The sequence below is a fragment of the Micromys minutus genome (assembly GCF_963924665.1).
Source record: "Micromys minutus genome assembly, chromosome: 27".
Classification (NCBI taxonomy): Eukaryota; Metazoa; Chordata; class Mammalia; order Rodentia; family Muridae; genus Micromys; species Micromys minutus.
Window position 1 is genome coordinate 21855778 of NC_137962.1, and position 27991 is coordinate 21883768.

A 27991-nucleotide genomic window follows, 5' to 3' on the forward strand; every position below is an offset into this window, starting at 1 on the left:
TACATGAAAAGATGTGGGAGGAGAACAGGTGAGCACAGAGATAAACACCTCCTTGATTTGAATTTGTAGGAAATGAGATATATCCATGAATGCCTCTGGGAGACAAGTCTCCAAGGGTGCACATATAAAGAAGATTTTAAGCTAGGAGTGACCCTGCCTCTGCATGTCATGTCATGGGATGGGCTCCATCTTCATCTTTGAATCACCTTGTATTAACTAGGAAATGTAAGTCATCTTGTGGATGGATGCTCCTTCTATCCATCCACCCACCCACCCATTCATCCACCCACCCACCCACCCATTCATCCACCCACCACCCACCCATCCATCCATCTATCCATTCATTCATTCATCCATCCATCCACTCAACCATCCATCCACTCAACCATTCATTTATCCACCCACCCACCCACTCATCTATCTATTCATTTATTTACCCATCCATCCATCCACTTATCCACCCACCCACCTGTCCATCCATTCACTTATCCACCCACCCACCCACCCACCCATCCATCTATCCACTTATCCATCCACCCACTCATCCATCCACCCATCCTTCCTATACATGCCTCTATCCATGCATCCCACCATATGCACTTATGGATCTATCCACAACTTATCCATTATTCATCCAAGTGCCTCTCCATAGCCATCTGTTTCTTCATCCATGAACCCATTTATTCATCATTTAATAGGGGTATATCATATAATGTCCCTATCTGGTGCTGGAAAGAATGGCAGAATGACAGATACCTAGGCTGTGTCCTCAGGCAGGTGGAAGCCTAGTCTACTGTATACACGGATGGCCAGACAAACATCTCAAGAGCTCAGACATGCAAGGTCACTCTGCCAAAGGTATGGCTGAAGAAGGGAAGTTTCTGGTAGTTCTCACCAAGAGGATGAGGAAAGAGGCGTGTCCAGAATTCGAGAAGTGTGATTTCCACAGGGAACAAGGAAGGCCCCGGAGAAGAAAGAGGACTTGGTTACAAAGAGGCTACTGAAGGCAAGGATAAAGTACTTGACCTTCACTATGGGGTAGTAACATACATCTGTAGTGCCAGTTACATGGGGGGCAGCTGGGGGAAGGAATCCCTTGAGCCCAGGAATTCCAAGCCAACATGGGAAAAGCAATGAGACCCCCCACCAGCCTCTGGCTAAAGAAACACAGGAGCTTCTGTGAGAGGAATCAAAAGAGCAATGGCGGATAGTTTGGAGCTGTGTCTTATTGTATTCAGTGCTGAATACTTTCCTGATTCTCCATCAGGACCTTTGTTGTGTTTTATCTTTTTGGTTGGCTTGGTTTGATAGTGATGGCAGTACCATATTGGAGACAGGGTCTCACCACACAGCCCTGACTCACCTGGAACCCTCTATTGAAACCAAACTGTCCTCTAACTCTCAGCGATCCACCTGCCTCTGCTTCCCAGATGCTGTGAGGGAAGGTGTGTGCCACCATGCCTGAATCATTGTTGACTTGATTACCCTTTGAAATTTGGTACTAGAATATGATTTCCTTGATTACGGATCATGTTTGACTCTGTAGTTGCTAAATCTTGGCGTGGGACACGTCCTCCAAAAAGGATTGTGTAGGAAGGGGAAAATGAGGCAGGCGGATGTAACTCAGTTGAGAGAGTACTCATCTACCATTCAAAAAGCTCCACAGTTGGTCCCCAGAACTCTATAAAATCGACATGGTAGCCCCATAAGCCCTAGCACTCAGGGGGTGCAGGCACATGAGAAACTTGAAGACAGCCTAGTGTGCATGATACATTACTTCAAAAAAAAAAAATGGAGGAACAACTTAAAATCTGTGAAGACAACACAGCCATGAGGGAGGATGGCTGCTACCCAGCCGGAGCCCACGCCCCCAAGCTGCTGCCTCTATCCTCTTAGAGGGTGTCTCCAGAAGCTCCCCCACGAGTTACCACGAGGTGGCGCAGTTCGAACTTTAGCTCTGAGCTCTACCAGGATCCTTCGCGTTTCAGCTGCTCAGTTGCCCAACCAGCGCGGTCCAGAAACGCTCTAGACATCTCTTTTTTAACCAAGAACTAGGTAAATGAAGAGCCTGAGGACGGATGTTTAAGAGAAGATTTGGCAGACCGCAACATCTATGCAGGAACAGACCTTATCTAGCCTGTCATTCGAGGCAGGATATTAGGATCTTGTAAAAATTAAGTGACCGAAACATAATATTTGCCCTCAAGGATCTCCAAATCAAGTCTCGTCCGAGTCTACTGTTCTTTATTACTTTATTATATATTAAACACACACACACAGATGAGTTCACACACATACATATATACACACAACACTTGCACACACACACACTACACACACACAATTTTCGTCCCTGGAGGAGGCCATCTTCATATGACATCTCCCCTTTGGAACTACTCACATATCTAAACTAGGGTTTTTCTCGAGCTTGCTGCATGGCACTAATTAATGGTCATGTTGGTGTGGCCCCTGGGGAATGTTCTGACTCTGGATTGCTTCTTCCCAGGATGCTTCTGTCCCCTGACACACCCTTTCCTGTTCTTTCTGCTCTTTCAGCTTTGGTAGCTTCTGCTTTCAGAACCTCTTCAGAGGCATCTAGTAAGGAATAGTACACACGGCCCCTGACACTCCAGAGTCCTGTAGGCTCCAGGGACGTGTGAAAGGCCCCAGGAGACCCAGGTGTCATTTACCCAGAAATGAAGCGTGCCGGTCAAGCCTGTGTGCCCTGTTCTCCCACTAACTTTAGGAGAACCAGGCTTCTCCTTAACACAGTTCCATAATGGTGGTGGGTTTGGGAGATGCTTGAAGGTGGAACATTGTCCACTTTCCCGGCATGCTCCAGGGCCCATCTTGGCCCTTGGCGCGTTTTGGAAAGGAAGGGAGGGAGGGTTGGTTCAGAGAGTGGGAGCCAGGCCCATCGAGGTCCCCGGGAGTGAATGAGGCATTGTTGGCCAGGCCAGAGTCACAGATAATTACCTCAATTAGTGACAATGGGAGAGTAATAAATACAGGCTTAGTGTCTCCTACCCCACCAGGGCTCCGAAGATTAATCCAGGCTGACGGGCGGGCCCTGAAAGGCGTGATGGACAATTCATTAAACTCCCCAAATGCCGCACAACCTGGGCGTGAAGGCTGAGTTAGCCCCCTGGGGGCTGCGCCTTTGTCCTGATTGTGTGTCTCCGCCACAGCAGAGCCGAGCAGCCCCTAGAGAGCCGGGAGGTGAGTGAGGCTCCCTGAGCCCGGCCAGGCGGAGGGGGGATTAGGCCTCGGTCTGGCCCTGGTTGCCCTGGCACACTGGCCCAGCCTGACTGGAATGTCCGTCGGGGGGAGCGGACCGAGCGGAGGGGCGGGGCCGACAAGGTGAAGTAAGGGGGGCACACAAAACCAGGGGCAGGAGGAGTTAATTAGACGCCAGCCGAGGAGGGCGAGGGGCTACAATAGGGCTGAAGGGCCGCCAGGGACGGCCCCTTCACTTCCGAGGATTAATAGGGAGGAGGGAAAAAGGAGGGGTTCAGCCCTGGAAGAAGAGGGCTGTCCCTCTTGCCTAGATGGGCACCTACTTAGCAAGTGTCTGGGAGGCAGCACGCTCTAGTCCGTACCCTCAGCATTCCACAGAATAGCTGTCTCTTCTTACGTGTTGGTACACAGCAGTCACTCAGAGGATGGCTGGGACCAGAGGAAAAGATCTTACCCACCAGGAAAAGCAAAGGAACAAATTCAGGGGTCTTATTCTCAGCCCGTCTTCTCCAGCCCCTCATATAACTACTCGGACACAGTGCTAGCCTGCATAGCGCCCTTCCCTTCCCCTAGGAGGTTGTCAGGTTAAAGACAAAGCGTCCCCACAGCGAGTCTGGAGCTGATGTGATCACCTGGGAACACGGGTGCGTGTGCCCGCATTGGTGAGCTGTGCAGCTGTGCGCTCCCCCACCTCACTCTGCCCGCACAGGGAGTGAATGGATAACCCAGCTAGCTTCTTGAGGGTGTAAGGGAGTGGCCCAGGGCTGCATCTTTGACACTGGGTGCCTGGCTTTGAGCCCTTTCATGATGGACATATGGCCATTTACCAGGGAGGGCCGGGGGAATCCCATGCCTGAGGTAGACAATGGTCCAGGGCACTAGTCAAAGGCGGCGCATAAACCTGGGAAAGGTAAAAAAAAAAAAAAAAAAAAAGTCAATAGATATTTCAACAGCTGGTTGGAAGCTCCACTTCCTCCTGGCCTCAGGGAATAGGGCAGCCCTGGCTCCTCCCTAGGTGCCACCCCACCCTACCCCCTCCCAGGGGATGACAGGGGAGCGAGTTGGCGGCAGTTCCCTGGGCATATTTATAACCTGCTGCTCTCTCACCAACCCAGAGTGTCTGCTTTTAGCCCAGACGGGGGAGGGGGCAAGGGGGTGGTCTGTCTCATGCCTGGCCCCAGCTTGGTGTGGAAAGACTGAGTAAGGGTGAGTGGTGGGCAGCTCTGCACGGATATTCCTGCTCACACCACAGCCAAATAGCTTATTTCCCCTCATTTTGTTTTTGTTCCTCCCTCTGGGCCTAAGCAGAGGACAGAGCCTGCCTGGGGCCATAGGGAAGGGGGGGCTGGACCCTCGGGCATTTGCTGTTACTACTGACAGGGTTTTTCCAAGGTGCTAGTGTTAGGGTGTTTGGGGAGTCAGCGTGCTGACCCCCCAGGGACCGTGCAGCCTGCTGGTTCTCAGTCCTCTCAGCTTTTCCGCTGCCACCCCTGGGATATTTCAGGAACTTGTCCCCCGCAGCCCTGACTGAGGTCAGTTCTGCGTCCAGGGTCCCTGCCCTCTGATGTGTATTTGCGTGGCATCTGAAGACCAGGAGTGGGTGGAGCTTCAGGAAGGTGAGTCAGGCATATTTCTGATGACACTCTCTCATGGACATCACCCTGAGACTCTTTCTAGGTACACCCCTCCCCCTTGCTGATCTACTGATCCCGTTTGAGAGGGCGGCTCAGATAACACAGGTAATAAATAGTGAGGTAAGAGAGTCCTCGTCTCCTGGGTAACACTTGTAGATCCCACAGCCCCTTCACCCCACTGTCACCAAGTGCTGGGATCAACCCGCCACATCCTTACACACGCTCTACCATTGCGTCGCACACAGTTTCCAGCACTTTGACTTGAAGTGTTTCCTTTTATTTGTGTGTGTCCATGTTGGGGTGTTGGGGCCTAGCCTTATTCTGCATTTTCCCAGGGCACCCTTCTTCCAAGTTCGAGCCCCTGGAAGAGAAGGGTGCTTACCGTGCTGAAGGCTTCCCTGTCTGTCTGTCTGTTAGGCTGACAGTGTTTGTTGGTGTGGTTGATGTCCTGGCTTGACCCCCTGGCTTGCAGACCACCGCAGGGCCATCGAGGTGTCAGTCCACACAGCCCAAGCTGTCACTGACACCATGTCATTCAAAGCCTCTCACCTCCTTAGAGGACAATGATGAGTATCTGAATGTTCTCAATTAAGGGTCAAGGCAAATGTGACAGAAGGCAAGGGGTGTGTTGAATATCTAGTTAGGGGACAAAAGGGGGAGGTGCTCTTTTTCCAACTCCTGCAAGTCGCCTCAGCTCAGCACACCAGTTTCCAGGCCCGTGATTGTACTTTCTGGGGTTGGGATTTAGGTAAGAGCGATTGTGTGGTTCCTTAGGTAAGATGGTGGGAGTTTCTCCCTCCCGTTGCGTCTCACTAACACTGCATTGATTGTGGCCTAAGCCTATACACTCTCACACGCATGATACACATGCACGCACACCTTTGCACATGCACACTCACACACACTTGTATACATACATGTACTCACACATCCATGCACACTCACATACACACTCACACACATCTGTGCCCTGGGACAGCTCAATAACTCCTTACTTTGGGAAGGCTGGGGAGTTAATAGCTCAGCTTGGGTTAGGATTGACTAGTCTCTGCTGCACGAACTTCACTGGGAACTCTTAGATGTGCAGTATCCCTAGTTGGATCTGCCCATCAGAACTGAGCCCGTGCTAGCTTTGCCGATGGAGAGAATGGAGAAGAAATGTCACCACAGGCTTGAGCAAGCCTTGAATCTACTTCTCTACCCATGCAGAGTCCAAACACCAACAGGGGTCACCCACAGTCCTTCCTCCCCCAAGAGGGGACAGCAAAGGATTCTGGGAAGAAGACACTCTAAAGTTGATTGAGACTGGTTATGGCTCTTGCAGAGGTGGGGTCCTCTGCAGTTTTCTTCAATGCCTTTTGGGTCCTCTCTTGTGGGGAAGAGGCCGTGCTATTGATGTTTAGGAAGGGTTAGTGTTCCCTGATCAGGGATCAGGCTAGGGTTGGACAAGGAAGGGAGGAGGAAATGCCTGGTCAGGTTTAGTACTGTGAGCAGGATTCTTATCCTACTGACTGGTGACAGTAAGCACAGATGTAGCCTGCAGGTGTATCCATAAAGGAACCCTCATTCTGGTTCTTAGTGGGTGTGGCTAGCTTACTATTTGGTTGTGGACTCTTGGGGTTTCTTTTTGTCTGAGCTCTAAGCCTTACCCCTGTCTGGAAACTAGGCTTTCTGCTCCCTATTTCCTTCCTAAGAGCATCTTTAAGCTTTCTGGTCCAGGTCTTAGGCCCACTGTTAACCATGACTTTAAAAAAATATTTACTTATTATATATACAGCATTCTGCCTCAGAAGCGTGCCAGAAGAGCAATCATTACAGATGGTTGTGAGCCACCATGTGGTTGCTGGGAATTGAACTCAGGACCTCTGGGAGAACAGCCAGTGCTCTAACCACTGAGCCATCTCTTCAGCTCCAACCCATGATTTGTTATCTGGATGTCCCTTACCTCTAGTAGAGTCAGGGTGCTAATAAAGTATTTCCAAGTCTTGTAGGAAAGTGCAGGGGGTGGGCCTTCCCATTGCTCAGTCTCCTGTAGTCTCCTGTCTGCACCAGGGGCAATGGTACCCTTTCTGCTGCTTGGGTGTTTTCCCCCCAAGACATGGTCATGGCTGTCACTTCATTGTAACCATTTCCCCAGCTATTGCACTAGGAAAACTAGACTGTTGGTGTAGTGGCAGGCTTGTTCTTACCACTTACCCCGCTGCTGCTAAGAATAGTAGAAAGAACCCTGCAGGACTCCTGAGCAGGCCTTTCTCTCAGAAGACCTGGATCCCTAGTTGGCCTCATTTAGGGTCATCCAAGGGTCAGGATCTCAGGGTCCTCTTTCAGGCCCAGAAAAAAAAAAAAAAAAAAAAAAAAAAAGAGTTCTTCAACAACTCTATCTCTTCTGTTTGGTTTCGAGAGAAGTAAGTCCCTTGGAGGGGAAGAGGACACTGGAAACCATGCTGTGTTCTGGATTCAAGGACCAGAGTCATTGATAAAAATAGGTATTTTATTCCTCGGAGGAAGATACTACGTTGGTGGGGGCGAAGAGCCACTAATAGCTACAGAGGAAGGAAACACTGATCAAGGGCGTCCTTGAGAAATGGGTAAAAGAGAGAAGGTCGGATATCAAAAAGGGTGTCGGGCAGAAGAGAGAAGGAGTGAGTTGGGGTGAGGGTGGTCTCTGCGACCCAGGCTGGAACCCCCTCCATCCGCACAATAAATAGTTTTATTTACATAACCGAACACGTGGCTCTGCAGCCGCATTTCGGTGCAAATTATTTACACACCAATGAGGAGGCGGGACAGGAAGGGGTGGGAGGGGCCGAGGGAGGCATGGTTCACAGCTGTTCAAGGCTCCCTGGCCTAGACTGGGAGAATGTAGGTTTCTCCTGCTGGGCTCCCCCCCACCTCATTTCCCACGTGATCACAGCTTTCCTTGCCCCTTCACCTGGGAAGCTCTTCAGCTACAGGTGGGAGGGGAAAGGCCTTGAAGCACAGGTGTGTTGGTTAGGGACCTATAGGGACATCCGAGAGAACGGGAAGGTGATACAGAGAGGTCACTGAGCACAAAACAGCAGGGATGGAAACACCTTCACGAGCTGACACCCCCCCACCTCTACCCCAGAAGAAAAATCCCCCTCTCACCCTCTGGCTAAACTGGGGGGCAGTGCAAAAGGGGTCTCCCGCGAAGAGGGAGGGAGGTAGGCTGGGGCAGGGTCCTCAGGATGGCAAAAGGGTTCGGAGCTGCCTCAGGCAAGTGGTTTTTGGAGTCCCCAGGTAGGAGGTGAGAGAGATGGGTCACTGTGAACCTCGGGACCGTGGCTGGACGCGCTAGGGTGGGCGAGCATCAGGGCTAGCGAGTTTGTCTGACCAGAGCAGGCAGAGAGCATTTCCCGGGGGCGAGGCGCAGCGCCTCATAGACATTCGTGCAGTACGCGCGTGTGCGTGCAGTTGCGGCAGCTGACGTGGCAGCACCAGTGGAAGGTGCAGTTGCAGCGTTCCGTGACGCGCTGCGTGCGCGTGCGGTGGCCCCGGCCACAGCACAGCAGCTCGCAGCCGTCCAGCGCGGGGGACGAGCTGTTGCAAGCTCGCCCGGCTGTGCCCGCTGTGCCCAGGCGTCCACTGTACGTGCAGAAGTTGGGCGATTTCTCAAAGTAGACGAGGTCGTGAGGGGAGGGCGGCTTGTGCGCGGGGTCTTCCGGCTCCAGGCGCAGCAGCTCTGCCCGCGAAGCGCGGTTGCTGCCTCGGTTGCCATAAAGGACGCGGGAGGCGCCGTCGAAGCGGTCGCGCAGCACGTCGCCCACAGCGCGCAGCGTGGGCAGCCGCATCCAGCACGTGCGCACCGTGCACGAGCCGGACATCCCGTGGCATTTACACTCCTGGCGCATCTCAGAGAACACGGTCTGGGGGAGGAAGGAACGATGGAAAGAGGGAAGGAAAGGTCAAAGCCAACATCCCACAAACCACCACCCATGCCTCCCCACCCCCACCCCACTCCGGTCATGTGGATGCTGTGGAAACCTCAGCCAAGGTCCAGGTATGACTAAGCTCGGGAGAAAGTGCAAAATGGCCCGATGAGATATGGACATTGGCCCGACTCCACACCAGCGAGTTACTTTCAAGTGTGCAGTGGAGCCGTGGCTATACATCCCACGTGTTGATAGCCCGCTAACCTCTTCTGTTCTGTCAGCAGCTCAGGAATCCCTTTGCCCTCAGCCGCCACGTCTTCTCTGTCTCCCCTCCTAGAGTCCCACTCCCTCAGGAAGCCCCTTCCCCGTGCCTCTGTCCTTACGGACCGTTACTTCTTCCCTGCCCCTGGCTCGGGACGCACAAACGTACCGTGCGCCCTGCCTCGTTGTTGTGAAGGTTCATGAGGAAGCGCAGGTCCCGCCCCTTCTCCCCAGAGTCCACGAACTCTCGGCCGAAGAGGCGACCGAAATCAATGTTGTCGCTGCAGCCCCCCCAGTGCCAGTCGGGGCCCCCAGGGCCGCGCCGCCGGTAGTCGCAGGTGCAGGATTCGATGGAACCTTCGGAGCAGGAGCGCGCCACTGAATGTGTGACCCCGGCGGAGGTGATGGCGAAGATAAACGCAGTTTCTCGGCAGCCTATGGAGGAAGCGACCCCGCACCAGTTGAGAGAACGCTTGGAGCACACCCTCTTTGGAAGGCTTGGTACCCTACAGTCCAGCACCCTTGTAGTCCTGGCAACTTTGGCAGACCGAAGTGCTGAAAAGCTGATCTCTGGGTTTCCTGGAGAGAGCTGGTGCGTGTACGAACCTAGAATAGTCTCCTCAACACGCCTTCCTGACACTCTAGAGCTTTAGCGGGACAGCTCCAGGAGTAGATCCCAAGTAGAACAACTCCGCATAGCCAAGATCGCTCTACCAGACCACACTAGTATTGGCAGTGCTAACTTTGCTGGGTGCGAAGCACAACCCTAGCCCTCAGAGATCAGCTTCCTAGGCACCTTTGAGGAAGGCTAGGGAAAGGCAGCTGTCACCCAGCGCCCACGATCCGGAATTCCCTTTCTGTGGGTGAGTGGCTCAGGAGCGCATGACTGGAAAGAACCTGGTGCCGACCTGTGTTAGCGCCCCGGGACCAGGCGATCCGCAGTTTGATCACATAACCCCGGACCTCTTCCCTTCCCTGCATTCGCCCGCCCATGCCCTGGAGCTGACCCCGCTTTTCCCTTAATCCCGGAAGCGTCGCTTTCCTGGGCACCCACCTCGGTTGACGATCTTGCCGAAGAGGTGGGGCCCGGGAGCAGTGGGGCAGTTCCAGCGGCGGTTTCGGAATTGCCACTTGCACTCTCGAACTGCGCTCTGCAGCCCTCCACTCACGCTGTGCAGGATCCCCGGGTTCTGTCGGATCAGTCGCCGCTGCTTGCGGCTCAGCAGCTGCAGACTGGGCTCTAGCACCAGCTGCAGACTCTTGGAATCTGTCAGCAGGTTCGTGGAGGAGGCTATGTTCACGATGCCCCTGGTGGGACGCATAAGGGTTCAGTCCGGGGCAGGGGAGCCAGGCTGCACCACCCTGGCCTGGCCCGGCCCTATGGCCTAGAGAGAGCAGCACAGTGTCATTACTAGCCCTTGAGTCTGGTAGAACCTAGCACCAGGAGCGTTTCCTTTCTTCTTCAAGCCAGCCCCTGAGGAGAAATCCCACCTGCAGCCTCGCCCACTTTGAAATATGTAGGAATTCCACTCCCTTCTCGCCTCCTTTCAAAGCTAATATCTTTTCTTTATCTTTTTTTTTTGGTTCGAGACCTGAGTACCCATCACAGCGAGGCTGAGGCTGGGACCTGTTGCTCAGCGTAAACCGGGATTGTATTAAATGGGGGATGTTCTCTGAGCCTGGTGTATCTGAGCTTCTGCATGCAAGTGATTGGCCTCACTTCAGCAGAGCTGGAGTCTTTGGGCTAGTTCTAGGTGAGAGAACACCCTAGATGTGAAGTCATAGGACAGGAGGGAGTCTGTGGGTTGGTGATCCCCACAGCGTGGGAGCTGGGGGTAGGGCCATTTCCTGGCTCTTTGCCCCAGGACAAGTGGCGGACCCCTTACTAGCTCACTTACCACCATCGGCCACTACTGTTGGCGGCCAGGGCTGCGGGCAGAGCGGTCAGTGCCAGTAGCAACGTAGCAGAAACCCAGCTGAGCAGCAGCGCCCAGAGCCCCATGGCCTGCCTGGCCTTGCTGGTTCTGTGCTGCGGTTCTGGCGACTTTGGTGGCTGCCCCGCGACGGTGGGACTGGACACAGCGGTGAGGGCAGTGGTGAGAATTCTCAGGCTGGCTCTAGTAAGTCTGGAGGCGGGCCGCAGGCAGCATGGTTCGCTGTCCCCGGCTGATGGGCTGAAGCAGCCGCTGCGGGAGGCACCGCCTCTTATAGTTGCGGCTCTGACTGCAGTGAGAAGAGGCTGTCCCTCCGGGCCGCACTAAAGCACCAGGGCGCACTGGTCAGGGCCACAGACAATGAGTAGCGAGCGAAGCTGTGGCTGTACCCGGTCTGAGCAAAGAGCTGACAGGCTAGCCCTGTCGGGGCTCACCCCCGCCCCCTGCCTGGTGGCCCCCGCCTCCAGGTCTGCACTGGCCGCCGACCCCTCCCCTTGGGTTGGCCTCCCACGCGCGCCGGTCTCACTCTTCTGCGCGTCCGGAGCCCAGTGGGGACCAGAATCCGCCAGGGGGCGCGGAGACAATGCGCTGGGGACAACCTGTTTGCAGCCTGGATTGCCTCCCCCCACGCGCGCGCCGGTGGGGCTGTCCTCTAGATGTCCGTCTCCCCCCCCCCAACCTCCCGCCCTCCACGCTGTGGTCCCTTCTCTTCCCTATCCTGAATGGCAGGTTGAAAGTTGTGGTTCTAGCCAGCGACTCTGTGGAGACGCTTCCTCACCCAGGAACCCCGACGGCTGGACAGAGAAGGAAAAGAAGGAGACAGAGCATGGGTGGAGTTGTGGTCAGGGATCCCCGGGCGTGGGGTGTAGGGGTTGGCTGTGCAAACTGAGCTAGTGGCAGAGAGAAACTCAGAAGCGCGCTGCAGTTTGCTTGTGTGGGCTAGGGGAGTGCAGGCATCTGTGTACCACCAGTGAGGTTAAGTGTGTCCATGTGTTCTCAGGGCACACGATCCTGTGTATTGGTGTGTTGAGAAACTTCTATAGAAGGCCGTTTTGAGCCCTTTCCAGATAATTGTGTAATTTGGCTCAGGACAGGGAGAGCATGAAGTCATTTTGTTACAGTCACCACTTAAGGCGGTGTATCAGGAAGAAGATGGGGCTATGGCAGGAGAGGTCCAGAACGCTGAAATTGTGTTTGCAGGTGGGTGCGTGAGTGTGTGTGAGTAACCGTGTGCACTTGTAGGTGTCATTCTGTCGCTCTGGGTACCTTGTGTCACCCCACAGCACGTTGAGTCAACCTGTGCTTGAAGGAGTCATGAAGATGAACCAGGCCCGTTTCTCTGGCAACGAAGCTCAGAAAGGATAGGACAGCCGCAGGAAGAAGCTGGCTCGGTTTGCTTTTGTTGTTGCTGCTGGTTTTGTGACTGGATCTTGCTGTGTGACTCTACCTACCATGAAGATTTACTATGTGGAACCCATGACAGTCACCTGACTGCTGAGATTACAGGCTGCTCCAGATGAACAAAATTGGGGGTGCAGAGAGATAGGTCAGTGGTCAAAAGCACTGGCTGCCCTTCCAGAGGCCCCAGGCTCTGTTCTCTGTGTGTTTTCTGATTTTTCCCCTCCCAGGTTTCTGCAGTGTCCCCAACACTGCAGTGTCCCCAACAGGTCTCTGCAGTTGTCCCCCAACTCTCGCCCAAGAGCCTGCAGCCCTTCTGTTGTGAATTAGTCTTTTCTCTAGATTCCAATTACCTTCAGGGCCATGGCAGCCTTGGATGATCGGCTGCTGCTCCCTGTGTGGGGTACTGAAGGCACTGCCAGCCTGGTTATCATATATATCATGTACCAGTGCCACACAGAGAAGCACCCCATCCCCCAGGATCTTGATATTCTTCCTCTCTTCCATTTTACAGAAAAAACACTTGGTTAGGTGGTGTTTCCAGGTTCTGGGTCCCAGTGAATAAATGAATCCGTGTTAAAGCCATGTCCTCAGGGACCGAGGTCCTGTTTGCCCAGCATGCATAAAGCCCCGGTTTGTATCCCCAGCAGTACCAAAGTTAGGAATTGGTGGCACATGGCACAGCACTTGAGAGGAAGGAAGATCAGAAGTTCAAGGTTATACTCCACCTCCTGGCACTCTGGAGACACTCTCAAAAACCAAAAGCAAGGCCTGTGGTGAGGCACACCTTCAGTCCCAGCACTTGGGAGGTAGAGGCAGATGGATCTCTGTGAGTTCCAGGTGAGCCTGGTCTACACTGGGAGTTCCAGGGCAGCCAGGGCTACACAGAGAGCTCCTGACTAAAGGGGAGAGGGAGTAGGTAAACACGCGTGCTGCCAAGCCTGTGGGTCTGCCTCCCTGAGCCCCACTGGATGGAAGAAGAGAAGACTGACCTCTGACCTCCACAGATACATAGTGTCCAATGTGCAGACAGACACAGGGACAAAGTACATACAAAAACTTTAACTGTAGGCTGGACAGACTGATGGTTCATCGGTTAAGGGGACTTGCTGCTCTTCCAGAGGACCTGAGTGTGGTTCTCAGCACCCAGGTCAGGTGGCTCATAACTGCCTGAACTTACTTCAACTTCCTCCAAGGGTGTTCTCGTGCAAATGTGAATACACAAATGAACATAAATAAAGAGCTACGAAGCAAACCTTTAAATTGTTTGTTTAAAGTTTTATTTATTTATTTATTTTATGTGAGTACACTGTGGCTGTCTTCAGACACACCAGAAGAGGGCATCAGATCTCATTACAGATGGCTGTGAGCCACCATGTGGTTGCTGGGAATTGAACTCAGGACCTCTGGAAGAGCAGTCAGTGCTCTAACCACTGAGCCATCTCTCCAGCCCTAATTTTTATTTTAAGCGTGAACAAAGCAACAACAAATAAAAACAAAAGGCCTTCCCAAAACAAAGAAGACCCAGCAGGTGAAAGTGTTCACTGGCAAGCCAGGTGACTTTACTTTCATTCTTGGGACCCATGTGATAAAAGTGAGAACTGACTCTAAACACACACAGACACACAGAGACAGACATGTGTGTACACACACACACCACACACATGCACACACAAGCACACACACATGCACACACAGGCACACACATGCACTTTATAAATAAATGTTAACAATAAAGTGAACAAGCAGAGAATCCAAGTGGCCAGGCATGGTGGCACATGCCTACAATTCCAACTCTTAGAAGATGCTAATACAAGATTGCTCCAAACATAAGACAACTCTGAGATATGTAGCAAGATCCCATCTCAAACACCAAAGTAATAGTTAATGAAACACATATAATAAATAGTTCTCAGACCAACTCTGTGTAGGGGTACATGCCTGACAGTTCCAGAATTTAGAAAGCTGAGGCAGGAGAATTAAAAAGCCTTGGGGACACTAGGCTTGGTGGCACCTGTCTTTAATCCAGCACTTGGGAGTTAAGCGGCAAATGATTCATATCTGTGGGTCTGAGGCTAGCCTGGTCTACATAGCCAGCTCTAGTACAGCCAGCCCGGGGTACATAGTAAAATCTTATCCCAAACCTGGTGGTTATTTTTTGCTTTTTTCTTTTGGGGGGCTAGAGGGGTCTTATTTGTTTGGTTTCTGAGACAGAGTAGCCCTGGCTGTCCCGGAACTCGATCTGTAGACCAGACCAGCCTCAAACTCAGACATCTGCCTGCTTCTGCCTCCCGAGTGCTAGAATTAAAGGTGTGTGCCACCACCGCTAGACTTTAGTTTTTAAAAATGTGTTTGAGTATCTTGTCAGCATGTGTGCTTAGGTATCATGTGCATGCAGTTCCTGCAGTGACCAGAAGGGGGCTCCAGATTCCCTGGAACTGGAGTTGCAGATAGACGTGAGCTACTCTGCTGAGAATCAAACCTCCTCTCCTCTGCAGGCGCTCTGAAGTGTTGAGCCATCTTTCTAGACTCTATTTTCTTTTTTGTTAAAGATTTATTTATTTATTATATATAAGTACAACGTAGCTGTCTTCAGACACACCAGAAGAGGGCATCAGATCTTATTACAGATGATTGTGAGCTACCTTGTTGTTGCTGGGATTTGAACTCAGGACCTCTAGAAGAGCAGTCAGTGCTCTAACCACTGAGCCATCTCTCCAGCCCCTCTGTTTTCTTTTGATGTATGTTTATTTGTTGATATAAGTTCTTAAGTAACCTAGGCTGGCCTCAAATTCAAGGTATAGTCTTAGCTAGCCTCGAACACCTGACTTCTTTGCCTCTACTTCTCCAGTGGAGATGAGAGGCATGCTTCCCCAGAGCTGACAGCCCTTTGAACTCAAAGCCTATGCACACTCTTTTTATTAGTGGCTCAGTGGTTGGTCTATATGCAGCAGAGCAGGCTGGGTTCCCTTTTCAGAGCTGACACAGAGAGAAAATGATTTTTAGGCCTGGCCTGCCACCTTTTGGGGACCTCTTGTTTCCATCTCTTCTACTTCTTAAGTGTGACTTCTGACTAAACTATCCTGACACTAAAGAGCTCGACCTCAGAATTGATCAGCCTTTCCCACTAAGGTATAAGTGACTGATAGGTTTAGTTACTGTTCCTGGGGCACTTGTGATTAATTTAAAATTTTAATCACATTTATCGTGTGTGCCTGTGTGTGTGTGTGTGTGAGAGAGAGAGAGAGAGAGAGGGGGGGGGGATGAGAGAGAATGAGAGAGAGAATGAGAGAGAGAATGAGAGAGAATGAGAGAGAGAGAATGAGAGAGAGAGAGGATGAGAGAGAGAATGAGAGAGAGAGGATGAGAGAGAGAGAGAGGATGAGAGAGAGAATGAGAGAGAGAATGAGAGAGAGAGAGGATGAGAGAGAGAGAGGGAGAGAGAGGGAGAGAGAGAGGGAGAGAATGCTACAGCATACATAGAGAACAACTTGCAGGAGCTGCTTCTCTCCTTCCAGTATAAAAGGTTCCAAGGATGAAACCCAGGTCATTAATCCCCATGGCAAGTCCCATAACTCCCCGAGTCACCTCAGTGGGTATGGATGTGTTTAAAACAAGATGTGCATGAACCCAAATGAAGTTTGGTGGAGTTTTACAATTTTATTTATTTATTTTCATTTCAAGTGATTTGGTGTTTTGCCTACGTGCATAGATGGCTGTGAGCCACCATGTGGATGTTGAGAATTGAACCCAGGTCCTCTGGAGAGCAGCCAGTGCTCTTAACCAATGAGCCATGTTTTTAGCCTCCGAGATTTTTTTTTCCTTAGTGGAAATGTCCTTCCCAGACTCTCTCTTTGGCTAGTATACCTGCTCACCCCATAGATTAATTCCTAAGGTATAACATGGAATTGTCCAGCATCCAACACAGGTCTAGGAGCCAGGAATTTCTGCAAACAGTATCCTCCACAGATGGCTCAAGGGAATGAACAATTTAGATGGATTTTGTCCCTGAGAAATTCCCCTCTACTGAGGCCTGGATCACTGTGGTGATTTGAATATGCTTGGCCCAGGAAGTAGCACTATTAGGAGGTGTGGCCTTGTTGGAGTGGGTGTGGCCTTGTTGGAGTGGGTGTGGCCTTGTTGGAAGGAGTGCTTTATAGGCTCTTCCTACATCATGCCTGCCTGGATTCTACTGTGCTCCCACCTTGATAATAATGGTCTGAACCTCTGAACCAGTAAGCCAGCCCCAATTAAATGTTGTCCTTTGGGCTGGGGAGATGGCTCAGTGGTTAAGAGCACCGACTGCTCTCCAGAGGTCCTGAGTTCAAATCCCAGCAACCACATGGTGGCTCACAACCATCGGTAATGAGATCTGATGCCCTCTTCTGGTGTGTCTGAAAGACAGGGACAGTGTGCTCATATACATAAAATAAATTAAAATATGCTATCTTTAGATGAGTTGCCTTGGTCTAAGAGTTGCGTTGGTCATGGTGTCTGTTCACAGCAGGAAAATCCCTGACTAAGACAGTCACATATACCTTCCTTGATCTGTTGCAATGGTGTGATTCTGTGGAGGTGGAAAGCAGACAGGGAGACAGGGAAGCCCTGTCATCTATGAGTACATGTGCTGAAGTTGGGGACAGAGAGGATGTCACCATGATGTGTATACTCTACAACCCCTCACACTAATGATAAATAAGATAAAAAGTGAAAATAAGATAAAAAATAAATATATATACAGGGCAGAGAGAGATAGAGGAAGGTATCCTGGCCTTGACCTCTGGCCTTTGCATGTGCACATATATGTATGTGTACATGCAAACACACACACACAGATGATTTACCTAGCAGATGTGGGCTCCTAGGCTTTACCATGAGTATGGTAAAAATAAATGATAAAGCTATCTACACTGGCACACAACTTGAGAAGCAAAGGTAGGAGATTAAAGTCATATTTGACTATTTATTGAGTTTGAAGCTAGCCTGGGCTACATGTGACTCTACAAGAACAGAAAGAAGAATGCTAAAGTACACCAGCTTAAGCTGGCTGCCTTGGCCTTGGCAAACTGTATGGCTCCAAGCTTCCTGTTTGATTTAATGCATATGAATGTGTCCATGCACTCTTCCGTGCCTGATGCCCACAGAGGCCACAGGAGGTCATTGGATTTTTCTGGGACTGAGGTTACGGATGGTGAAACATCATGGGGTGCTGGAAAGGATTTGAACTCAGAACCTCTGGAAGAGTGGCCAGTGCTCTTAGCCACTGAACCACCTCTCCAGCCTTCATGCTTTCTAGCTATGATTTTAGGTATGAACTCTTGTTGTACACTTAACACTGAAGTTCCTCAACGTTCACATGCTAATCTTTCCATTGCTTAGTTTGCTCTGTCTTCAGCCATTTTCTTAAAAATAAATTATTTTTTTTTTTTTTTATGTTAGGAGTACACTGTTGCTGTCTTCAGACACACCAGAAGAGGGCATCAGATACCATCACAGATGGTTGGGAGCCACCATGTGGTTGCTGGGAATTGAACTCAGAACCTCTGGAAGGGCAGCCAGTGCTCTAACCACTGATCTATCTCTCCAGTTTCATGTTTGGTTTTTTGAGGCAGTGTTTCTATGTGTCCTGGAACTCTGTAGACCAGGTTGGCTTCAAATTCACAGAGATTGCCTGCCTCTGTCTTCCCAGAGCTGGGATTAAAAGAGTGCACTATGATTCAGTTACACACACACACATATACATTACACACACACACATACATCAGACACACATATACATTACACATACAAACATATACATCAGATACACACTTTACACTTGCACAGACACATACACAGACATATTCATATACGCCTTAATTTTAAATTTTGTATCGACCTTGGCTTTACTGGTTTTACACTTCATGTTAGCCCACCAGCAAACCCTGACCTCGGTCTGTAAAATACACATCTCCAGCTTTTCCCTTCCAGCCCACAGCCTTCTCTCCAACTGCAGTCCCCACCATCCTAAAATCGAAGCTGGGCTGGCGAGATGGCACAGGGGTTAAGAGCATGTGCTGCTCTGGCAGAGGAACTGAGTTCGAGTCCCTGCCCCCTCTTCAGGTCGCTCATAATTGCCTTGTAACTCTGGCGCCTCTGGCCTGCAAACAGAAACAAACACACGCAATTTAAAAAGTGAATACATGAAAGTTAATTTCCCTGGTCAGATTTCGTTTCCAGTGATTTGTTATCTCACTCAAAATCCTTACGGGGATCTGCCAGGCCTCTCCAGGCCTGACCCTGTTCCATCTCAGGTCTTCAGTTTCACAGAAAACCACCTTTTCCTGTGTGAGTTACTCCTGTATGACCACACTGATCTTTCTGATCCTTTGAACATGCCAAGCACGTTCCTTTGTCAAGGTCTATGTACATTTCTGTCTTTTGGAATGTTCCCCCCTTATATATCTTGGGGTTTTGTTGTTTTGTTTTGAGGTGGCCTCGCTATATAGCCCTGGCTGGCCTGGAATTCACCATGTTACTAGGCTAGCTTCATAGCAGGGAACTCCCACAGGTCCGCTTGCCTCTGCCTTTCCTGTATTCAGACTAAAGGCGTGGCCCAGGAGCTGGCCGCTCCTAGCTCTGGCCTCAAGTTAATTTTTAAAAAATTATTTATTAGAATTATTTATTTTTCTTTGTAGTATGAATGTTTTGCCTGCTTGGATATATGTGCACCACACTCGTGTCTGTTGGACTCTAAGGAATTAGGGTTATGATGGTTATGATGGTTGTGAGCCACCCTGTGGGTACTGGGAATTGAACCTAAGCCTTCTGCAAGATGAACAAGTGCTTGTCACTGCTGATCTGTCCGTCTGCTAACCTGGAATTCTGGGCCTTCCTCCCTCAAATTCCTTATTCTAGGCCTATGTGACCTGGAGCTCCTTTTAGTTAGCACTTTTGGCCACTGCTAACTAAAGCATTGAACTAGAAACTGTGTAGCAAAACATACCCCTTGGAATAGATCTAGAGGTGGCGGGTATGTGTGAAAGCTTTGCTTAGACCGTGTGTGTGTGTGTGTGTGTGTGTGTGAGAGAGAGAGAGAGAGAGAGAGAGAGAGAGAGAGAGAGAGAGAGAGAGAGAGAGAGAGAGAGAGAGAGAGAGAGAGAGAGAGAGAGAACATTGGAGCAGAGCTCAGAGTTCTTGGCATGCCTTTGAAGCACAGGCAGGCAGCAGGCGCTACCCCCTCAGGCTGGGGGGGGGTGTAATCCATCCATCAACCTCTAGTAGACAAGGGGGTAAAATTCTGTCTAGGATGATCCTGAAGATTTGTTGGGGCTAACTACCGAATGCGAGGGCTCCTCTGGAGTCCAGTAGTTCCTCCGCAACATCTCTGGCGCCTCTGGGTGGTAGCCTTTGGTACTGCAGTACCAGCGAGGCGGAGGGAGGCGCACAGCTGAGCTCACTGCCGCAGGCGCATCCATCCCTCCAGGGCCTATAATTTGGGTTCCCTGGGCTGGCCGCCCCTATCAGCCGCTTAGCAACAGATGAGTCACCCAAGACCCCAGCCAAGGCAAACATCAGGGGAGGGGGAGGAGGAGATTCCCGCGTGTAGCTTTAGCCACCGCCTCAGTTGCTTGATTTCCCCATCTCCAGAGGTCCCACACTTATATTTGACACTCCCCCACCCTTCAGGACTTCGATGTTCTTCCCACAGTGTTTTGCTACACCCCCATCGCCATGAGGGCCAGAGGGGTCTTCCACATTTCCTCATCAAAAGCAAGATGGACCAGGTTGTTCCCATTTCCTCCCCGCAGTGATGGCAGCCCCCTTTACTTCCCCCTCCTCTCGGTCCCAACCCTCATCAAGGTCTCTCCGGTTCCTGCCCCTCCCCTTTCTTGGAGCTGGCTGCGTGCTTGGGGTATTAGGCAATGGGTGTGCACCCACAGCCCTCTCCAGGCCCCGCCTGTCCCACCGCCCTCGAGCTGCCTGTGGGTCAGTGTTCAGGCCAGACGGTCGGTCGGCAGGAGGGCACCCTCAGCCGGCTCAGGCCACCCACTGCCTGCCTGTGGCCTCTTATCAAAGAGCAAGACTTCAGAGAGGAGAGAGAACAGCATCTGAGGTCTTGGTTCAACTTGGGGAAAGCCCCAGGCCACTAAGAAGTTGAACCTCTGGGTACTGATCTTCCTTAGCTCCATCACCATCTCAACCACCACATCCACCAGCATCATCATCATCATCAGTTTGTTTGAGACAGGGTCTCTCTACATAGCCTGGCTGTCCTAGAACTCACTATGCAGACCAGGCTGACCTTGAATTCACAGAGATCCACCTGCCTCCTTAAGTGCTGGGAATAAAGTCTCGTATGCTACCCCCCCACCCCGCTTGCCCTATCCCCCCTAGACATCTGAATGACTGATAGAGTTAGGCAAAGACAGCATCAGAGAGGAGACAAATAGGACAAGACAAAAATCCAACATGTGAGTGGAACCTCAGCCACGTGGAGAAATATTGAAGAAGAAATCTGTTAAATACCCTTTTAGGGGCCTGGGTGAGACTGACAGTCAGGAGAGGGGGTCCGGGCGCTGGTGAGGATCCTGGGTTCTGGGGTGAGGGTGGAAGTTACTGAGACAGTGATGGTCCATCTTAGAAGACATATATGAGGTGGCCTTCTTCCTCCGAATAGAAAGGACTCTAGCTAGGGCTGCCTTTCCCTATTCCAAAGGTTGGGGGAATCAGAAAGAGTACCCCACTGTGGTCCAGCCTGTTTGGCCTAGGGCTCCAGCACCTGCGCCTCCCCAGCACTCAGTAGTAACTCCCAGATACCTGCCTTCCTCTGTACTAGACACCTAGCCAGTGATGCCCCTTCAGCCCAAGGCAAGACTTGCAAGACTGTAGTCCAGGCGCTGGCTGCCCAACGTTGCTGCCAATCACCACCAATGAAGAGGTGGTTGTGGCTGTGGGTACCAACCCTGTGCTTCTGTTTCCTGGGGGTGGGGGGGTGGCCCTGAGTTGATGTGCCTTGGGTGCGCAGGGCCAGCCTTGCTGTGCTTGGGACTGCGGTCTGGCAGGGGCTGGGGGTGGTTGGGAAGCCTTGAGGCCCCTCTCTGGCAAAAATAGCCCGCAGTGGTTAGAGCTAGGAGGGTGAGTCAGGCGGGAGTGCGGTGGCGCCTAACCCCTTCGCTGCCGCCAGCGCTCCGTACTTTAAGCCTTCGCCTGGGCTTACCCGGGCCAGGTTCCCCCCCCCCCATCCCCACCCCCAACACACAACCGCTGCTGCCCTGAAATTGGGCTCAATTTGGGATCCTAAGACCTTCCTCAGCTCTTGTGCAGCAAACGTGCTAGCGTGGAGCACGCGTTTGGGTTATCTCAGGCATCCATCCAGGAATTCTGAATAGGAGTCCCCAGGAGAGGACTCCTACCATTGAGGGGAAGCGGAGGGGCTGATAGGAGGTCTTCGGAGCTACCCGAGCTTTTGACCAAGGCCAAATTCTGAGGCCAAACCCGAGCCCTCCCAAGGGGCAGGCGTAAGGCTCCGAGGTGGGCGGGAGCCAAGCCACACAGTGGCTCCTCACTTGCAGGCTCAGAGTGCCCTGCGACACGTACAGGCTCGTGGGCTCTAGAAGAGACCGTCAGAAACCGCGAAGGGTCGTCCAGCTCCGTCCTCAGCGTGTCAAAGGAGCACTTCACTCACCCACTCTTGGTGGACAAACGGAGGCAAAGAAAAACGATGAAAGATACTGTCATTGGGACCAGGTCCTGGTCCCTCAGTCAGGGTCACCGCACTCTCCCTATAGCCTCGGGTGACCCCAGAGCAGGTGAGTGCAGCTCAGACCACTTGCCCCTGGAGTGGGGCTAATCGTGATCCCGGGTGTCGCGGGGTGGGGGGGTGGGAGTGTGTGTGTGTGTGTGTGTGTGTGTGTGTGTGTGTGTGTGTGTGTACACGCTTTGGGGGGAGCGGCTGCGTTCTCCTGGTCAAGGCAGGGGGTGGGGTGCGGGTGGGGTGGGGATGCCCCAGGCTCTGGGAGGGGCCGCAACTCCGTCAGCTCCAGCAGAACCACCCGTGAGTTAGGTCGATCAGAGCCAAAGCCCCCGGTGCTTTGTCGCGGGTTCGCTCGCTAGCTATCTCGATCACTCCCTCCCTTCCACCCTCCCTTCCTCCGGGCGGCCGCGGCGAAGCTGGGGAAGCGGCAAAGAGGAGTGGCCGGGCGCTGGAAGAATGCTGCTCCGCCGAGGGGGCTGAACCCGACACAGGCTCCCCACGGCTTAAGCCCCACGAGCCGAGCCCGAGTGACTCAACCGTGAGCGTTGTAGATCCTGCACCTGAACCGCTGGAGGTAATGGGGCGGGAGAGAACTGGGAGGGCAGAGACAGGCACGCGGGCAGGCAGGCAGGCAGACGGACGGACAGACAGACAGGCGTCCCCCCTTGACGCGCCGAGAGAGCCAGATATAGAGATACCTACAGAATAAAGACTTGCCTCCGGATTCAGAGGGCAATGGGGGATGGGGGTGGGAATTGGGGTCGGACCCTTGGGGACTAGACGGTGTCGCACAGCAGAGGGAGCGTGTAGTTAGGAAAGGGGCGGGGGTAGATGGGGCATTTGTGGCATTGGCGCTGGACACCTGGTTTCCCTCAGAGCCTTTGCAGCCCACTTTCCCCCTGGTGGGCTAGGAGGTCGGAGAGAGGTTCCAGAGCTTGGCCTCGGACCCTTCTAACCTAGTTTGCCTGCTATTGCCAGCACGAGGAGGCGACACCCCTCCAGGTGGTGGGGAACCCCCTTCTAATCCCTCCCTCTAGCCCTGTAAGGGCGGGCAAATCAGTCGTGGGGCCCTCAGAGAGGGAGCGTTTGGTGAGAAGGGAATCAGGGGTCTGAGAGAATCGGTCTCAGATAGGCATGTGAGTGTCTCAGGACCCTGCGTGTCTGATTGGGTCGGACTCCAGGGATGTGCTGGGGGGGTCTTAGCTGCTCGGACCCTTCCCCTTTGACGGGTTTCAGAACTGCAGACCCTGGAAAGCAAGGGGTGACTATTATTGTCCAGTTTGGGGAAGGGTGAGAAAAGGCAATGGGGCCTCATTGGTGGCTGAAGGAGCTGAAATAGAACATCCTTGGGTTCGGGGAGCCAATCTAGCTTTCATCAAATGTCCTTGTCCCCGCAGGCGCTGACTGACTCGCCCACCGGAGCCTCCGGGCTTCGACATGCTGGAGGAGCCTGGGTCTCGGCCTCCGCCCTTAGGCCTCGCGGGTCTCCTGTTCTTGGCTTTGTTCAGTCGGTGAGCATTTTATTCCAGCTACGGGGTGGGGGGGACGGAAAAAGCACTGATCTGGGTTAGGAGGGGTTGGGTTGAGGCGTGCGACTAGACCCCAGACTCTTGTCGCTTGTCCTCAGGGCTCTAAGCAATGAGATTCTGGGCCTAAAACTTCCCGGTGAGCCGCCGCTGACGGCCAATACCGTGTGCTTGACCCTGTCCGGCCTGAGCAAGCGGCAGCTGGGGCTGTGCCTGCGCAGCCCCGACGTGACGGCGTCCGCGCTCCAGGGGCTGCACATCGCGGTTCACGAGTGTCAGCACCAGCTGCGCGACCAGCGCTGGAACTGCTCGGCGCTGGAGGGCGGCGGCCGGCTGCCGCACCACAGCGCCATCCTCAAGCGCGGTGAGCCTGACGGGGCGGCTGTCTGTGCTGCTGCCCAGGCGCGGGGGGCAGGCCGAGGCGCGCGGAGGCGGGAAGGGACCGGCTCACGGCTTCGGGAGGGGCCTCTCCGGGAATTTCCCCAGGAGCCGTGCTCAGCCGGCTCTGGTCACCCGGCTGGGCCTCTGCCTGCCTGCCTTCCACCTGCGTCGCTGGCGAGGCAGCTGGGTCCCTGCTCCCCTACCCCAGGGGCTCCCTTTTCTGCCTCCACCCAGCTCAGATCTGGGATGCACCTGTGAACAAGAGATGCCCCCCAACCCAAGAAGCTTCAAACAGCCCCCCCAACCCTCTCCTCCCTCTCCACCCAAACAAGTCCAGGCTGGTGTCCCCAGAGTCTCAGCGGGGGTGGGGTGACGCCCCCAACCGTTTAAGGGTTAAACCTGCTCCCCTAATTGCTGGGGTTCCCAGGAGCCAAAGCTGGGAACAAAGACCCTGATGGCTTTGAAGCTGGGGAGTAGCCCCCTCCTCTGTGCTGTGAGGGCCCCAGGTGTCCCTCACCTGAACAGGTGAGGAATGGCTGGAGGGCCACAAAACAGGTCACTGCTGGCCTGGTCTAGAAGGAACGGTCTGGGAGTCTCCATTACCTCTCCCTATACTCAACAGCTCAACAGAAGTTTACTCCCAGAGGAATAATGATCCATGGGGTGGGGTGAAGGGGGGGCTCAGTCCAGGGGTAGGGTAGTGTTTTGGGGACTATGGGGTTAATAGGCAGCTGCCATCTGCAGGGGAATTCCCAAGACGTGTGCAAACAGCTTCACCCTTGGATGGTTGGGGGATCTTGGGGCTGGCCCTGGAGCCCTAGATTCCCTGGTAAGAGGGGCCTGGCCTCCACACCGTCTTTCTTCTTCTCTGTGCTCTTGCTTGAAAGTGCCCTTGCTTAAAATGAAGTGAGGGACACCCCCCCTCCTTCTCTGCAGGGTCTGATATAGTAGTGGAAGGTTTTGGACACCCAGATGGTGAGGATGTCTTTCTAAGCCTGGGAAAGATTTGTCATTCCAAGCCTCCTTCTCCTCCTCAGTGACCCCCCAAAATGTAACAGAGAGGCCAACCTTTTAAAAGGGCCTTGGGGGAAAATCACTCCTGGCTCTCTCCTCCTCCCAGTATTTTATAAGGTAATAGCAGGTTAGAATAAACATGAAGGGCAAATATAAAACTAGAACCTGGGAAGGGGGTGGGCAGATCCAGCATGTTAGGGTTGTCACTTCAGTGATAGGTGTCCCCTTGGTTTAAAAGGTTCATTTAATAAGGTGGGGGGAAGAACCCCAAAGCCAAAGGTGCCCCCCTCACTCCCTGCGGAGTTGGGGAGTTTCTAAGGCTTTTAGATGCAGGACTCCTGGAACATGCCTTCAGAAGTCCTCAGGACTCTTTCTGAATTATCTCAAATCCAGATGTGTCTCTCTAGGCCAGTGGTTCTCAACCTCTCTGGAGGAGTGAGAGGATATTCAACTCCTGAGGGGTCAAATGACAGATACCCTGAACATCAAATTAGATATGAAGCGGCAATGAAATAATTTTATGGTTGGGGGGGTCATTGCAACATGTATCAAAGGGTCTGCAGCATTAGGAAAGTCGAGAATCCCCCAAAACGACAGATTTACAGAGGTTTGGCTTTAGCGGTACCCTGGTACCCTGAGGGATCTGAGGCCTGGTGTTATTTCTTGTCTCAAGATATTGTTCCAAACCACTCAGCTGATAAATGACTGAGTCAGGATTCAATTAGAAATTTCTAACATTGGCTGCTGCTGGTGGTGGTGGTGGCGGCTCACACCTATAATCCCAGCACTTGGGAAGCTGAGGCAGGAGAATTATCAGAAGTTCAAAGCCAGCTTGGGCTACAGAGCAGACCCTATCTCAAAAAAAAAAAAAAAAAAAAAGCTATTGGAGGGTGGTTGGAGTCTCTTTTCCCACCCCCCTCACCCGCCTTCTTCCCTCAGCTGCCAGTCAACCTTACCCCAATCCATTTCCTCCCCAGGTTTCCGTGAGAGTGCGTTCTCCTTCTCCATGCTGGCTGCTGGGGTCATGCACGCGGTTGCTACAGCCTGCAGCCTGGGCAAGCTGGTGAGCTGCGGCTGTGGCTGGAAGGGCAGCGGTGAGCAGGACCGGCTTCGGGCCAAGCTGCTGCAGCTTCAGGCGCTCTCTAGGGGCAAGAGTTTCCCCCACTCCCAGCCCAGCCCCATTCCTGGCTCAGTCACCAGCCCCAGCCCCCAGGACACGTGGGAATGGGGTGGCTGTAACCACGACATGGACTTTGGAGAGAAGTTTTCTCGGGATTTCTTGGATTCCAGGGAAGCCCCCAGGGACATCCAGGCGAGAATGCGGATCCACAACAACAGGGTGGGACGCCAGGTATGTGTGGTGTAGTGCGCTGACCCCCCCCCCCCCCCCCCCCCCGTCCTGCTGCTCCCTCACTGATCTGAGACACTCTTGCTATATAGTACAGGCTAGCCTCAGATTTGGAACCCTCCCATTCCAAGTGCTGTGACTTTAAGTGTGGCCACCAAGACCGGCTCTTCTCTGTCTCCCTCTCTCCTTCCCTCCCTCCTTCTCTCACCCCCTTCTTCCCTTCCTTCTCTCACCCCCCTCCTTCCCTTCCTTCTCCATCCCTCCTCTTTCCCTCCCTCCTGAGAGGCCTCACAGAGTAATGGGATGACAGATGATGGATGATGAATGATCTTATTACTAGCAAGAGTGTCACCAGCAGTCACCCAAAATATGTCTTGAATCTATAAGAGGCTGTCTGGTGGCATTTCCACATGTTAAGGCTGAGCTAGCAAATAGTATATATAAATATTAAACATTAATATATATATATATATATATATATATATATATAATTTAAGGTGTATCAGTGTTTTGCCCGCATGTATAGGTCTGTGCACCATTTGTGTGTCTGGTGTCCTTAGAGGCCAAGAGAGGACATTGGAATCCCTGGAACTGGAGTTGTTGTGAGTCACCATGTGGGTACTGGGAATCGAACCCAGGTCCTCTGGGAGAGCAGCAGCCAGTGCTCTTAACCATCCGTCACATCTCCAGCCCCGCACATGCTGTATTCTATATGTGCCCGGTACTTGGCACAGACACTGTTAAAACAGCTGCCTTCCCCGACAGACTTCAGGGGTATTAGGCCTACAGTCTCCATCTTATCCCTGTTCACTCTGGAAAGAGCGCTGATCTGGGAGCTACACCGACAAGCAGTTGTCTCCTTGTGAGCTAGCGATCAAAGATGGATAAATCCTTTCTGTTCCCTTCCTTGCTCCGTTCATTTGCACCTGTCCTCATCTCTATCTGCACTCTTTGTCACTCTGATGTCGTAGGTGGTGACCGAAAACCTGAAGCGGAAGTGCAAATGCCATGGCACCTCCGGCAGCTGCCAATTCAAGACCTGTTGGAGGGCAGCACCAGAGTTCCGGGCCATCGGGGCAGCCCTGAGGGAGCGGTTGAGCAGAGCCATCTTCATCGATACCCATAACCGCAATTCTGGAGCTTTCCAGCCCCGCCTCCGCCCACGTCGGCTCTCGGGAGAGCTGGTTTACTTTGAGAAGTCTCCTGACTTCTGTGAGCGAGACCCCACTTTGGGTTCCCCAGGCACAAGAGGCCGGGCTTGCAACAAGACCAGCCGCCTGTTGGATGGCTGTGGCAGCCTGTGTTGTGGCCGTGGGCACAACGTGCTCCGGCAGACGCGAGTGGAGCGCTGCCACTGTCGTTTCCACTGGTGCTGTTACGTGCTGTGTGATGAGTGTAAAGTCACAGAATGGGTCAATGTGTGTAAGTGAAGGTGAGCCTCGCCCAGGGACGAGGAGCACTGTGTGAGGGCTGCTCTCTTTGAGCTCGGATTTCTGTCTAGGGTTAATCATGGCTCCTGGAAGCTCAAAGCATGTACCTGAGATCAGCTCTGGGGGGCGTAGGGTCAGGTTATGAGCAGCCTTTTGTGGGGGAAGCGGCCACCACATTCTGTTCTTAAGCACCCAAATA

The 27991-nt window shown here is 52.7% G+C and overlaps 2 protein-coding genes across 2 annotated transcripts; one reads left to right on the forward strand and one right to left on the reverse strand.

Moving 5' to 3' along the window:
• Positions 1 to 8269: 8269 nt before the first annotated feature.
• WNT1 (Wnt family member 1) lies at positions 8270 to 11027 on the reverse strand (the record flags this gene model as incomplete). Its single annotated transcript, XM_080939127.1, has 4 exons — positions 8270 to 8758; positions 9195 to 9460; positions 10080 to 10333; positions 10924 to 11027. 4 exons carry the CDS (start codon positions 11025 to 11027, stop codon positions 8270 to 8272), a joined length of 1113 nt encoding a protein of 370 aa, XP_080795253.1.
• A 12438-nt stretch (positions 11028 to 23465) lies between these two features.
• Positions 23466 to 27792, forward strand: WNT10B (Wnt family member 10B; the record flags this gene model as incomplete). The annotated part of the gene is made up of 4 exons (XM_080939126.1): positions 23466 to 23604; positions 23721 to 23983; positions 25992 to 26365; positions 27334 to 27792. Exons 1-4 carry the CDS (start codon positions 23531 to 23533, stop codon positions 27790 to 27792), a joined length of 1170 nt encoding a protein of 389 aa, XP_080795252.1. The 5' UTR covers positions 23466 to 23530.
• Between the last annotated feature and the right edge of the window lie 199 nt (positions 27793 to 27991).